The sequence below is a fragment of the Leptopilina boulardi genome, unplaced genomic scaffold (assembly GCF_019393585.1).
Source record: "Leptopilina boulardi isolate dan_hultmark-lab unplaced genomic scaffold, ZJU_Lbou_2.1 LbouV2_122, whole genome shotgun sequence".
NCBI classification, from domain to species: Eukaryota; Metazoa; Arthropoda; class Insecta; order Hymenoptera; family Figitidae; genus Leptopilina; species Leptopilina boulardi.
The window spans coordinates 2,724,280-2,739,050 of NW_026137666.1; the positions used below are offsets into that span (position 1 = coordinate 2,724,280).

A 14,771-nucleotide genomic window follows, 5' to 3' on the forward strand; every position below is an offset into this window, starting at 1 on the left:
CCGTTAAATGTCTTAAATAAGAATTCAACGCCAGATTGTTCAATAATAATACTCAAAGCGTGTGCTATCTTTCGGTATTGTGTGTTTATGTGTTTTCTATTTAGCAAAATTATGTTATTTAGAATCCTCACTTGTACAATCCGTCTACATGGAGTACATACAAGGTATCGTCTAGATCGACGAGTCCTTTGGAATATTCCTTTAAATTATAGGTTTACGTAAAATAGAGCCTACTTCAATTCAGCCACTAGTTTTACCCAAATTTAAAAGAATATTTGTATATATATTGTTCTTGATTTTTTTCAAGAATAAAACACTTCCGTCACTATTCACTTTAATTTTACAGTAAGTTGACTGCAGATTCGTATTGGGATACGGTTTCAAGAGTTTGTAGCAACTTTCCGTAAAAAGACAAAGTCAATACGTATCCTGGCAGGATCGCCAATTTTGTGACCATTTTCCTTGCTAATATTTGGTGGTCAATAGTATCAAAGGCCTTTGAGAAATCCAGATAAGCAACGTCGACCTGCAATCCCCTTTGCAAAGCAGTATTAACTATTTGAGTAAAAGTAAGCAAGTTAGTAAGAATAAATCGATTTCGAACGCAGCCATGTTGCTCGTCAATAATTATATTCATAAGTGGTAACAGAATTGAATTTAGAATTGCTCGTTCAAAAACTTTAGCAAAATTTTGCAAAAGGGCAATAGGTCTATAATTGGTCACTCTGGACTTCTCTCCAACCTTATACACTGGTATGATTTTGGCCTCTTTCCAAACATGAGGAAAAATACGTGATTTCAAGGCTAAATTAAAAATAAGTGTCAGTGGTTCAGCTAGTACTGAGGCACAATCCTTTACTATGAAGCTAGGAATATTATCCGGACCAGAAACAAATGTTGCTTTCAATGATTTTGCAGCCTTAGTTATATCTTGCTCTTTAAATTGGAAAGGGTTATTACAAAAATATTCTAAATTTTGAATATTATCTGATACATTAATTGAAGAGAAAGTTGCTTTTGAATGAAAAGAAAAAAGATCGGCAAAAGAATTCACAATAGAAATAGGTGTATCTAGCATTAAATTATCACTGTACATTACATCAGGAATAGGCGAATTTTTTTTATTTCTATTAACAAATCTCCAGAATTCCTTGGAGTCATTTTTGAGGGCATCTTCAACAGATTTAATGTATAGAATATGATTCTTTTTTATACGTTTATGTAAGGAATTAGATAATAACCTTATTTGTTCAGCGTAATAATTGGATAAATGTCTTTTTTTAACAATTTTTTCTTAATGTTTATATCATTAATTATTGATTGGTCAAACCAGGGTGGATAACGATGACTACAATTTTGCTTTTGTTTGTAAACTGGAACAAATTTATTAAACACATTAAATATAATAGTGAGAAATTCTTCACATACTAAATTTACATCATTATGTAATTTCAAGCATGACCAATCAACTTCAGATAAAAATACATAAAGACCAGTTAAGTCAGCTTTTTTGAAGTTATATCTTGTAGGTGGTGGCGACAAAGATGTAGAAGTGTCAAATTTAGAACTTAAAAACTTATTGTCAAAAGTAAGAATGATTTCAAGGTTGAGAGCAGGGTGATGCGGATCTTCAGGTACTATTGAAAGAGAAGCTCTATGGCATGGGTACTTGTGACTTATACAAATTAAATCGAGGAGTTTACAAGAAGTATTTAAGGTGGAATTAACTTGATGTAGGTTAAGAGAATTTAGGCAAATAGACAAAATCATAGATTTAGGATCAGTATGGTGATGTAATGAATGTTGTAAAAAATTAGGACAATTAAAATCACCAATAAGAACGAGTCGCAAAGAATATAATATTAGGCATTCTTCTAATTTAGAAAAGAAAGACGTAAAAACAGATATAGGGATGTCAGGAGGGATATAGATAGCCAATAATATAAACGATAAAGTATGTTTAGAAATTATGAGAGAAAGTAAATCAATAGTGTCAATAAAAGACTTCAAATCATCTAATTCCAATTCTTTAACTACAAATTCTGTATTAACTGCTACTAATACACCACCACCTTTTTTAATCAACCAATCTTTACGAAAAAAATTAAACAAAAGTGGGTCGATAAAACTTCCAGATGGTACATGAGGCTTTAGCCATGATTCAGTGAGAACGAAAAAGGAATAAAAATATATATCTTGATATCTATCAAAAAATAATTGTTTTGAATTAATACCGCGAACATTTTGGTAATATAAAGTCCAGTGTGATTTTGATTTGTTGGTTAAGCTGTTATGATGGAGGGAGCACCGAAGCGACAGACTATTTTCAAATTTGTTTCCCCTTGTGCTAATCCCGACGTCATTTCTTTTTTGATACGTTGGTATTCCAGTTGTTGATGTCTGGTTCTGTCGGGAGATATTGATATCGCAGAAAACTCCTGAGGTAGTAGGTTTCTCTTTTTGAGTCGGACGAAGGATATCAGAATCTGTGAAGATAGATAATACAGGCCAGCAAAATTAGCAAACTTTTTTGGTGCAGCAAATGTCAGACCTGTTTCTGATAGGTTTTTTCATGCCGAACACGAATCCGTAAACGAAAATTTCCTATCAGCTCTAGTTTTTGAGAAAAACGGGTTTAAAATGTTCAAAAATCCCTTTTTTGGCTAACTTTGAGTACCTTTAACACTGAAACAAAAGGTCGGAGAACCTTCCACTTGGGCTTAATTTGAAGCTTAATGTTTTAACTATAATCCCCAAAAATGACCTATCTTGCATCATAACCTCAAAGTCATTTGTTATCCATTTTTGATTCCCAAATATTAATTTTGTAAAATGTTTGAGCGCGTACATCTAGTCCTTGAGGTTAAGGTGCAGTAATGTAATTTTTATGAACTACAGTCAAGGGATAAATTGAATTGAAGCTCAACAAGAAGGTTTACTCACCTTTGGTTTTATTGACTAGAGTTATTCAAATATTACCAAATAAGTTCTGTAGTTAAATACTGGTTACCAACAATTTTAAGGTTATTAGTGAATATTATAATTTTTAGGGCTTGTAGTCTAAAGTTCAAACTTTATTTTAAGTTCAAATAAAAGGTTCTATGATCCTTTTTTCTTTGCTAAAGGTACGCGCTCAAACTTTTACAAAATTAATATTTGCGAATCAAAAATGATAACAAATGACTTTGAGATTATGGTGCAACATAGGTCATTTTTGGGGATAATAGTTAAAACATTAAGCCTCAATTTAAGCCCAAGTGGAAGGTTCTACGACCTTTTATTTCAGTGCTAGAGGTACTCAAAGTTAGCCAAAAACGCGATTTTTGAACATTTAAAACCCGTTTTTCTCAAAAACTAGAGCTGATAGGAACTTTTCGTTTACGGATTTGTGTTCAGCATGAAAAAACATATCAAAAACAGGTCTAACATCTGCTGCACCAAAATCAGTGTTGGCCTGTGTAATCGTTTGGCAAACTAACTTTAACTGGTCTAGGCTTGGATTGAGTTGTTGAGAATTTTCCTAGTCTCCATGTACTTATTTCATTATAACGTTGTTCAGGACAACAGATAAAAAGCAATGATTTAATTTTTAGCATATCTGACTCATGCATGTCAGGAACGAGACATGGATTTTGATCATTTAGTCCGTAAATTATTAAGTTTTTGCGTCTTCTTAAACGATCCTCAACTTCAGACATGCAACAGTCAATAGAAACACATTTTTTCATTTTTTACTACGAAAATGTATCAAAAAAAATATTTGTAGCACAAAAATAATATCAAGATGAGAAATTTAATCATTTTTAAATTTTCTTTGTAAAAAAATATTTTGTGGCCTAAAAAAATTATCACGATAAGAAAATAACTTTTTTGTCAAATTTTCTCTCCAAAAAAATTAATTAACTAAATACCGTAATAATTAATTGATTTTTTTTACTACGAAAATTTACCAAAAATTTATTCGTAGCACAAAACAATATCACAATGAGAAAATAATTTTTTTTTCAAATTTTCTTTGAAAAAAAATTATTCGCGTCTTAAAAAAAATCACGATGAAAAATAATTTTGTTGTAAAAATTTCTCTGTAAAAAAATTTAAGAAAAAAATTATACGTAGCACAAAAAAATATTACGATGAGAAATTTACTTATTTTTAAATTTTCTCAGTAAAAAAATTATTTGTGGCCCAAAAAAATATCACGATGAGAAAATAATTTTTTTTCAAAATTTCTCTGTAAAAAAAATTAATTAAATAATTAGCTTAATAATTAGTTAATTAATTTTTTTTACCTACGAGAATATTTAACAAAAAAATTATTTTTTAATGGTAATAATTTTTTTGACCACAAATTTTTTTTTGTCAAATTTTCGTTAAAAATAATTAATTAACGAATTATTAAGTATGACATTATGTTATTAATAATTATTTATGACATTAATTATTTATTAAGTTAATTATTTGTCATATTTAAAATAAAATCAAATTTTTCAAATATTCCCGCGCTGCGCTGATGGCTCAGCTTTGGACTTTAGTTCGCTTAACGCCACAGGGAGGGCGAACATCACAACTGTTTCTCGCAGTTGAGGTGCCATTAGATTGGTATATAAGCAGTGATCGAAAATTTTTTTCTTGTCGAAATTTTTTTTTCTGCCCGATGTCTCTCCTATTTATTTGATTTGAGACAAATTCTTTTTTGGAAGAAATGGTTTCACTAATACTTTGATGACCATTTTTTGATTTTAATTTAATTATTAATTTTTCCCATTGGGATTTTAAATTCATTTGCTTTCTTTTTATTTTTCCGTATTTATGCTCCTTCTAAATTTGCAGAATATTTAACGATTACATTTAACAAATCTTGAATTTTTAATTTCCTTAAATATCCCCTCACAATATGCCAAGAATCTTTAATTATAATATTTAACAGAAATTCAAATCCAATATTCAGCCAGACTGACCTTTATTATGCGCGAAAATTTGAACATCAACATCATTCTAATTTTATTCCAACTCAAATTTACGTGAAAGAAATTTTAATATATCTAAACTTCACTGAATAGAAAATTCTATTTGTTTCAATTGCATTTGGTAAACAAATTGTCAATTTTCATGAATAAAAAAAAAGTGATATTATCAAGTATTTATTTCAAGTTGTTTTTTATATAATCACATAAAATGTAATGAAATGTTAGATAAATTATGTTTTTCAGTGGACTATTGAAAAATTAAAAACCGAATAATGAAACATGCTTATGGTGGGAATTGAGTCAGTCAAATTTCAAACAATCTTAAATTATATTATTTGAAACATTCGGTGATTAAATAATCAATTGTAATCAATCTTTTTAACAATAAATTTAAATTCTATGTAATTCTAATCAATCTTTAATGCAACTGATGCAGAACTTCCACTAATTTAATTTTTAAAAAGGGAAAACACAGAACAAGAAATAAACTATGTCCTGATTCTGGTGTAAACTACAAAATTTTATGAATCCTGAAGAGATAAATTTAATAATTTTTTTATTAGATGGATGTAATATTTGCACGATGCCTCGAAGGACACAATTTGACTCCAATGTGCTGCTCGACATATTAAAATTATTTACAATTTTTGATGATAACAATATTTTAAAACCACGTTCTGACGAAATATGGAGAAATGCAGCTGCATTATTGCTTCCTCAGGAGATTTCATCCGACACTTTGAACTCGTACGTGCGTAACAATAGATGGAATTTGTTAAATGATTTGAAAAGTCACTTTAATATTTTAATAAATGTGGTAAGCATAAATGACACTACAGCGTCAATGGATTCTACTTTGGAGTACGAGCCATACGATTATGCTATTGGAAATAAAAATTTAAAAAGTTCCTTTTTTGCTTCCTCGTGGAGGAAGCTATGTAGTCCTTTCGTTTATAAAACTTTTCAAAGTGCCGGAAACAAATTTTTTTCTTTATAGAAACATATTATATGAGATCCTGATCAATTGTCCGGATGTATGTATGTGTGTGGATCCCTTTTTTGTTTAGAAGATAACTTTAACAGGTTTCAATGGATTTAGATAAAATTTGGTAGGCTCATTTATCATATTATTATCTCAAATCTGACCAAAGGATTTTGAAAAATACCCGAAAAAATTTAAAAAAAAATATCGAAAAAATTTTTAAATAGAAAAATTTAAGGTTATATATAATAAAATCGTATTCCTTACGTCAAGACGAATCGATTGATATATATATATAAAGTATACATTTGAGGTAAATTTAAAGAATTAATGAAAGTTAAAAAATCAAAAATTCACATTTTGGCTATAAAATTTTGTGATTTTTTAAATTGAAGTTAAAAATCTAATATCTATATTATATTGCAATTTAAAACTTTGCAATATTACAAAAATAAAAATATGCACTTATTTATATGACGCATTTAATGAATTTTTTTATTTTAAAATGTAATATAAAACAAAATTGTATTTGAAATTTCAAAATTTACAATTCACTACTCCTATATTAATTATATTTAGTTGAAAAATAATATTATTACTACAATAAAAAATACACTGGAATACACGTTGATATTTAAAGATACTTTTATTCATATTTTATAAAAGAATAAATATTTTGTAAATGTGAATTAATAATACACGCAAAATTATTTTTGTAAATTAGATTCAATTTCTCTCGCTAGAGAGCAAGTAACCCACGAATTTAATGTCATTAAATGTCTCACTGATTTATCGCATAATCTGTTTCTATGCTTTCTAATGACTAAAGAACTTTTCGAAAAAACGCGTTCGGATTGCACGGAAGTTGCTTGAATAGCCAAGTAATCTCGAGCCATTTTCGCAAGACTTTTGAAAGATTTTTCGTGCATCTTCCACCACTCTAAAATATCGACATCCTTTTCTGCTCTCTTTTCAGCTAAATACATATTTATTTCATGCTTCCATTGGTTTCTATTTGTTTTTGTTTTAGGGTTTCTGATCTGGTTTTCGTAAAAAGAATCCAAGTCTAAAATATCTTCGTCTTCATTCGATTCAGCATTTGCTTCTAAAGTTTCTTCTATTTCTGTATTCTCCTTAATAATGAATTTTTATGAAACTCAAAATTTTTAAAACAAGAAAAGTGGTTTAAGCTGAGATTTTAATGTTTTGGAGTAAATTTGTCACTTCGAATTGAAGTAGCCTCATTTTAAATCTTTCTGAAGTAAAAATTCACTCCAAAGGATTCATTGAATATCTTGACAGCATCCGGATAATTAGTGCAAATTCAGGATATCCTACTGACATCCTAAATGATATACTGAAATATTCGTTGCTGTGAAGGTTAAAATATTTTCTATTTTTTTAAATATAAAATCTCTATGTCTTTAAATTTAAAAATAAATAGTCATTTAAATAATTTTGAAAAAAATTTTAAAGTAAAATAAAATTACTTTTGTCTCAGAAGACTCATAATACTTTGTTCTATAAATTTCTTCAAATTTTGATATTGAATACGTTTCCATTTCTTTGCCCCAAGATGTTTTTCGAAATTGTTCAACCTTGTGCCTATTCTTGAGAGCTTATAGATAAAGGTTTTAGTAAATTGTTATTATTGCACAGTAAGACGATACCCTCTTGCATTTTTAATCCTACACTTATCATATCTGATGTAGAGTTCCAGCGAGTACTAACGTCTACATTTGGTGAAACCATTTTGATATTGCATGATTCACAGCAATTTTTTAATTTCTTCCTCCATTTTTCAGATTTTTTAAGGAATTTAAATAATTTGCTCAATTTTGCAATCGGAGAGTTACAATTATCAAAATTTTCTCTAGTTTCCGTATTTTCATTCGTTCTCTCATTTTCTCTAGAATCATCCTCTTCTTCTAATTCATTTTCAATTTCATTGCTTGCTTTGAGTTTTAGTTCTTTTAACAAATCTTGAACCGCAAGATTTATAATGTGCGCGTAGCAGCGAAAATGCTGATTTTCATGATCGAAGTCCATGAGGAATGTTAATTCCCACATAAAAGTGGTGTTGGAAGAGGCGTTATCGACAGTAATTCCTAAAATCTTTTCTTTGATATTGAATTCATTAATTGCTTTATAAAAGACAGCTGCAATGTCACGTCCTGCGTGCTCACCTTCAGAAGGGCAGAAATCTATAAGCAATGAGTGTAAAACCCAATCGTCTCCAATAAAATGACCCGTAATACAATAGTATTACAATAGTATAATCTTCCTGCTATGGATATCCAACCGTCAATAGTACATGAAATCTTAGATTGATTTTTCTCTAAAATATGCATTATAGATCGTTGTTTGATTTGGAAGCTATCTTCAACTAAAATTTTTAGTTGACTTCGCTTTGGCAATTTTGCATTTGAATTTAGAAAGTGGAAAAAATTTTGCGTCTCATCGTCTTCAAAAAAATTATAAGGTAAATATTTTTTGGCAACCCAATCGACAGTTTTGACATTCAATAGCTCTTGACAAAATTTCTGCAATAAAAGGGGAAAATCTGACTGATTGCACTTTATACTTGATAATAATCGAAATATTAACTTTCTAATTTTCTCATAGTTTTAAATATTATTTATTTTGTTTTTATATTTAATTTTATATATTTATTTTATATACCTATGCATGTTTTATATTTTATTTATATATTTTTAGTTAGAATTTTTTACAGGTTTTTCACAATAAAAAGAGTCAAAAAAGAGCTATTTTAAACAGTAATTATTTATTTTTAATTTTTCTTAAGTGTAAGTTTACTCCAAGAAATTTATTGAAATTAATTTTGAAAATCATTTTTTAAGTATTCTTGAAAAAAATATACACATATTTATTTATTTTATATATTTATTTTATATATGCATGTTTTATATTTTATTTATATATTTTTAGTTAGAATTTTTGCAGGTTATTCACAATAAAAAGAGTCAAAACATAGATATTTTAAACAGTGATTATTTATTTTTTATTTTTCTGAAGTGGAAATTTACTCCAAGTTTATTGAAATTAATTTTGAAAATCATTTTTTAAGTATTCTTGATAAAAAATATATACATATTAATACGAGTTTAAAAAGCGCAAAAGAAAATAACCAAAAAATGATCAAGTTTATAATTAACAAATAAAAATTACTTCTGATTGTGATTCAGAAATCAGTGAATAAAATTCTTGAAATTCTTCTTCGTGCTCTTTGTTTAAATATCTTTTCAATCCTGTCGTGTTTCCACATGTCATTTTTATTACAACCTCTGTTCCATTTTTATTCAAACATAATTTGCATTTTGCTATTTTGCAATTATCTTCAGTAGAAATCTCATAAAATTCAGAATCTGATCTTCCACACTTTTTCCTTCTTTTATTAGGGAACGTATTTTCGAAATTCGAAGACATTTTCTTTTAGCAGTTTTGAATTGTCGAAATTTTCGAAAATCTTGTTTGACAATCTGACGTTTTATGTCAACACAAATGAGAAACGATATGAAATGAAACGATAGTAACAAATGACAATACGAGAATTTTGAGCAATTGAGCTTCTGCGATCGAGGAATTTCGAACAAGAAAGTTGAACATCTCGTCTCATCGTACATCACTAAACTTTCGTATACTTACACATTTTAGGTGTTTACAAAGATTGTAGAGCATCATTTGATGCTGTAGTGTTTATTTTCTAATACAATATTCTAGGATTCTTTCATAAAAGCTTATAGGTCAAAAATGTAATATTCGAAACAAAAAAATCAATTTTATTTAAAATTAATTATAATAAATCTTATATATTTTTCTTTTCTTGTCACTCCACAAAAATAATATCATTTATAATTAATTTTATCTCACAATTAATAATTTGAATATTTATACATTACTTAAATTTCTGACATCACTTGGCCAAAAGTCAATAATATTCTAATGAAAAAAGAAATCTTTTGACAACACAAAAGAGTCACAATTTAAATAATCTTTCAGTAGTTAATCTAAAATAATTAACAGTCAAAAAATCAGTATAATACACAGAATATACAAAACATAAAATAAAACATCACACACAAATACATATATAACAAAAATGTGAGGTCGTTGACTTATCTTTGAGATATATATATATATATATATATATATAGATCCCCTTTTCGGTGATAAACAATAATTAGTAATTTCTGGAGATATGAAATTCGGATGCTACATCAATCCTTAAATACAGCGTCAAATACTTGACTGGAAGCACAAATTGCTGCAATGCAATCGTTTGCCACGATAAATAATTCTCCTTAGAATATTTCATTTATTTTCTTTTTTCTCCTTTTCAATTTTTTATCACCCAATATTCAAAACTAAAATGAACATTTTCCTTACCATTATAAATGAAACAAAATAGCATCAAACCATACAATTATTCATTCAACTTAATAATATCAACTTACCCCGCGAACGGGTGTTATGTTCTCTCCAACGACCCACGTCGACTAATCTCACACATTCTATTCATACTTAATTCAATCGTCGACAATCCCCGACATTTTGGAAAAACTTCCCACCCCAAAACTCATACTTTACACCATATATACTTATATCCCTTACAATGCTCATTGCCTTCAAGAACCAGATCCAGATATTTTTATACCAAATGATTACAAGGGGTGAAAATGGGATTCAGCCGGTTTTTCAGATGCTATCTGAGAAACATGACGCAAATTTCATTTCTTATTGGTTAAAAGAAATTTTAAGAGATGGGGATGGTACACCTCTTGAAGTCAATTGTGACTACACGGAGAGAAAAATCATACTATATTCACATGGGTTGTGTTACTCATTATTCACATCACCTGAGACGTGCTTTTTTTAGACAAAATTCATGAGTTTATAGGGTCGTAGATTTCTATGCAAGAAAAGTTTGGAACATGCACTATATTTGCTTCAAGTCCATGTCATAAATACTCTCCTCCACTCAATGCGAAATTTGCTTGAAATCCATGCGGTTTATGGACACACTATTGAAAAAAAACACGTATAATTGTACGTATAATAATACGTATAATTATACGTATTATTATACGTATAATTATACGTATAATTATACGTATTATTATACGTACAATTATACGTATTATTATACGTACAATTATATGTATTATTATACGTACAGTTATACGTATAATAAGACATACGAATTTGAAACAAGAATTATACGTATAATTATACGTATAATAATACGTATAATTAATTATACGTATAATAATACGTATAATAATACGTATAATTATACGTATTATTATACGTATAATTATAATTCTATTAAAACTAGAATAATAGAATAGAATAGATTAATTAGTAGCAAAATTGCGCTGAACATTTTTAGAAATTTTAAAATGCAAATTAAATTTCACGAAAAAAAATATCGTCGAATGTCAATTCAAGCAGTCACCCATCCAAGTACTAACCGCGTCCAACGTTGCTTAACTTCCGTGATCTGATGAGAACTTGTTCCTTCGCCTTGGTGTTTCCGCTGTCTTGTCTTGATTAATAACTTTGTCGTATAAGTATTGTATCGCACCTAACCTCACTTTTAGTGATACTTATACGACAAAGTTATTAATCAAGACAAGACAGCGGAAACACCAAGGCGAAGGAACAAGTTCTCATCAGATCACAGAAGTTAAGCAACGTTGGACGCGGTTAATACTTGGATGGGTGACTGCTTGAATTGACATTCGACGATATTTTTTTTCGTGAAATTTAATTTGCATTTTAAAATTTCTAAAAATTTTCAGCGCAATTTTGCTAATAATTAATCTATTCTATTCTATTATTCTATTTTTAATAGAATTATAATTATACGTATAATAATACGTATAATTATACGTATTATTATACGTATTATTATACGTATAATTAATTATACGTATTATTATACGTATAATTATACGTATAATTCTTGTTTCAAATTCGTATGTCTTATTATACGTATAATTGTACGTATAATAATACGTATAATTATACGTATAATAATACGTATAATTATACGTATAATAATACGTATAATTATACGTACAATTATACGTATAATTATACGTATTATTATACGTATAATTATACGTGTTTTTTTTCAATAGGGCAGATTTCTTGCAACGGAGATAGAAATGATAGTGCGCATGCGTGACTTCTGAAAAGCGCATGGATTTCAAGCAAATTTTATATAGACAGAAGGAAGGCAATTTTATCATGTTTCTTAAGCGTTTATAGTTTACAGATCAGTCAGAATTAGTATACATGTCTTTCTAATTTCACACTACGTTTATTCATGTAATAATACCAGATTTCATGAAAAAATATCTTGCGTGATAAACGATTTTTACATGAAATAGTGTTATGTGAAAAAAGCAACAGTGGCTCATGTGAATATAGTATGATTTTTCTCTCCGTGTATTCTATGGCACTTTTAAATGCGACATCTTTAGCATTTAATGAAATGTCTTTAAAGAGCTATATATTAAATTGCTTTAAGCATTGTACATCGATCTCACATTCAGATCTTCAGTGTCTCATTAAGGTAGATATCGCTCATCTTATAAAAATAATGTGCAGGAAAGAAGTGTTTAAAGGTATACATCCAAAAGTAAAAGATTTTTTTATTCGCTGTGTCGCAATAATGTCCACGTGTAGGGATATTGAAAATTTAACTGAGCTTTTAAAGTTCATAATAATTGTAGCAGGCAGTGAATACAGTGGCAAAAATGTTGTTTGTGAAAGAAAACATACATTTCTTATGAACAGAATTAAAACATTTTCATTTTGCGAAGAAAATGAAGACGACCCTGATGATGAAAAACGTGATTACGATTATTCAAACGATGAGTGTGATGATAATCCTGATATTATTAGTTTTTTAAATAAAATTCGGGAAGATTATCTATTCGAAATTAACTCATCTGAAGAAACAGATATGCTAAATGCCTTTTATTGTCCTAAAATAATAGATCGTCGATTGAGGGCAGAAACACGCCAATTCAGGCGAATGTTGAGAAACGTGACAATCTAAAAAATATTAGGGAAACCTGACATTCCAGTGAAGATTTCAAAAACATGCCATCTCAGATGTCAAATTTTTGTTGATTGTTTTAGGTTGGTAACACTTTCTTGAGAATGTTATATTATAGTTAACAAAATTTTATTCTTGAAATCAATATTAAAAATTAAGAAAAGTATAATTATTAATAATAAAATTATTAAAGGTTCTACCGATTTAGCCATCAATATTCAACAAAATATTAATTATTTTGACTCATCAATTTTTCGTTTACAGTGTTACCAACCTAAAACAATCAACAAAAATTTGACATCTGAGATGGCATGTTTTTGAAATCTTCACTGGAATGTCAGGTTTCCCTCTGGCTCTGATGTCGCTTCTTCTGCTCTTGTGAATCTTACTTCAAAACTTTGAAACATAGTGATTTAGGACCTGATTATCACCCATTGCGAGCGGACAAATTTGTTTCCAAACACATCAAATCCATTGAGAGTATCGCAAAATTAGAAAAGGCAAAATGCATTAAAAATCGGATAAAAGTTGTTACCACCGAAAATAAAAACAAGAGTAAAAGAACAACAGAAAACAATTTACAATCTGGTTCGGAAGAAAAGAAAGCTAAGAAAGTAAATGTAACACATGACTATTTAAAATTCCAGGAAAATTGGTTTGGGAAAAATTTTGAAGCAAAAACCAAGCAGGACTCAAGTAATGAATTAAGCGACTCAGAAAATGACGAAAAATTTCAAAAAAATGTAAATAAGTCAACAATTACCGAAATTAAGAGTCAAGAAAAAATTATAATAGGAGAAAAATTTGCGACTTCCCTATCAGAAAATAAAGAAAACTGTTTTGTCGAACAGAATTTTTCTATGGATAGAAAAAACAGAATCACCATTAAAAGAAAATAAAGTGAATCGTGAATGAGGAAAATATTTAAAAGCTTATCCAAATGTTGAGCTGCTTTACAGTAAACCATTACGCAAACGTCACGGGAAGATAATTTTAAACGGTTGCAAAAAAGGTCCTGTTTCAATCAACGGTGTTAAAATTTATTTAAAGGCGGTTCCAGAACAGGTGCAAAAGCCAAGTGCAAGTCCAAAACCCATGAGTGCAAAAGAGATAGATAGACTACCTATCTCTTTCGCACTCATGAGATTGGCACTTATGGACTTCCACTTGTACTTGGCTTTTGCACCTATTCTGGAACCGCCTTAACGTCAACCTGCGGATTTGATGCTTCAGTAGAAACGCTAGCAAGTTGTTATTCCAACTATGCAACTTTTAAAGATGCAATTGACATAACAACATTTTTTAACATAAGAATATTTTTTCACTAATTAGAAAATATGCAGAAGAAGGAGTTTCACCGTCTCTTTATCACGATAGGGCTGAGATCCTATGTATGCATTTTGAAAATGAAAATAATTATGTTGATTGTTATGGAAGTGTTTCGGTAATTCTTCAAAAGCTAATTTTAGATACCCCAAGTTTGATTGTTCATAAATCCTGCTCTATTTGCAAAACTGTGAATAGACAAATTCAACTTTTAAGTATGGTTCAATCACATGCAAATGATGATGATGATGCAAACTTGAAACACACATGAAAAAATTTTTGTCGGGAATAGTAAATGATCAGAACGGAATTTGTCGCAAGTGTAATTCCGAAATGTCAATAAAAACGACAGTAGGTCCCTATTTAATCATTGAACCTGAAATTTATTTGCAAAAGCTGAATTAGT

The 14,771-nt window shown here is 28.9% G+C and overlaps 1 protein-coding gene across 1 annotated transcript; it reads right to left on the minus strand.

Annotated features, from left to right (window-relative positions):
- Window positions 1-340: 340 nt before the first annotated feature.
- On the minus strand, window positions 341-9,586 carry LOC127287402 (uncharacterized). The gene is made up of 5 exons (XM_051314321.1): window positions 9,517-9,586; window positions 7,806-8,153; window positions 7,440-7,567; window positions 6,782-7,082; window positions 341-936 (listed from the first exon to the last, which is right to left on the minus strand). Exons 1-5 carry the CDS (start codon window positions 9,584-9,586, stop codon window positions 341-343), a joined length of 1,443 nt encoding a protein of 480 aa, XP_051170278.1.
- Between the last annotated feature and the right edge of the window lie 5,185 nt (window positions 9,587-14,771).

What these genes read in the sequence shown, in the direction of transcription:
- LOC127287402 (XM_051314321.1), bottom strand. Translation starts at nt 9,586, where the DNA reads ATGAGACGAGATGTTCAACTTTCTTGTTCGAAATTCCTCGATCGCAGA. An exon ending in ATGAGTCTTCTGAGACAAAA is followed by an intron (nt 7,083 to 7,439) that starts GTAATTTTATTT and finishes TTCATTATTAAG; the next exon opens with GAGAATACAGAAATAGAAGA. An exon ending in CGAACGCGTTTTTTCGAAAA is followed by an intron (nt 937 to 6,781) that starts GTTCTTTAGTCA and finishes TCCAATTTAAAG; the next exon opens with AGCAAGATATAACTAAGGCT.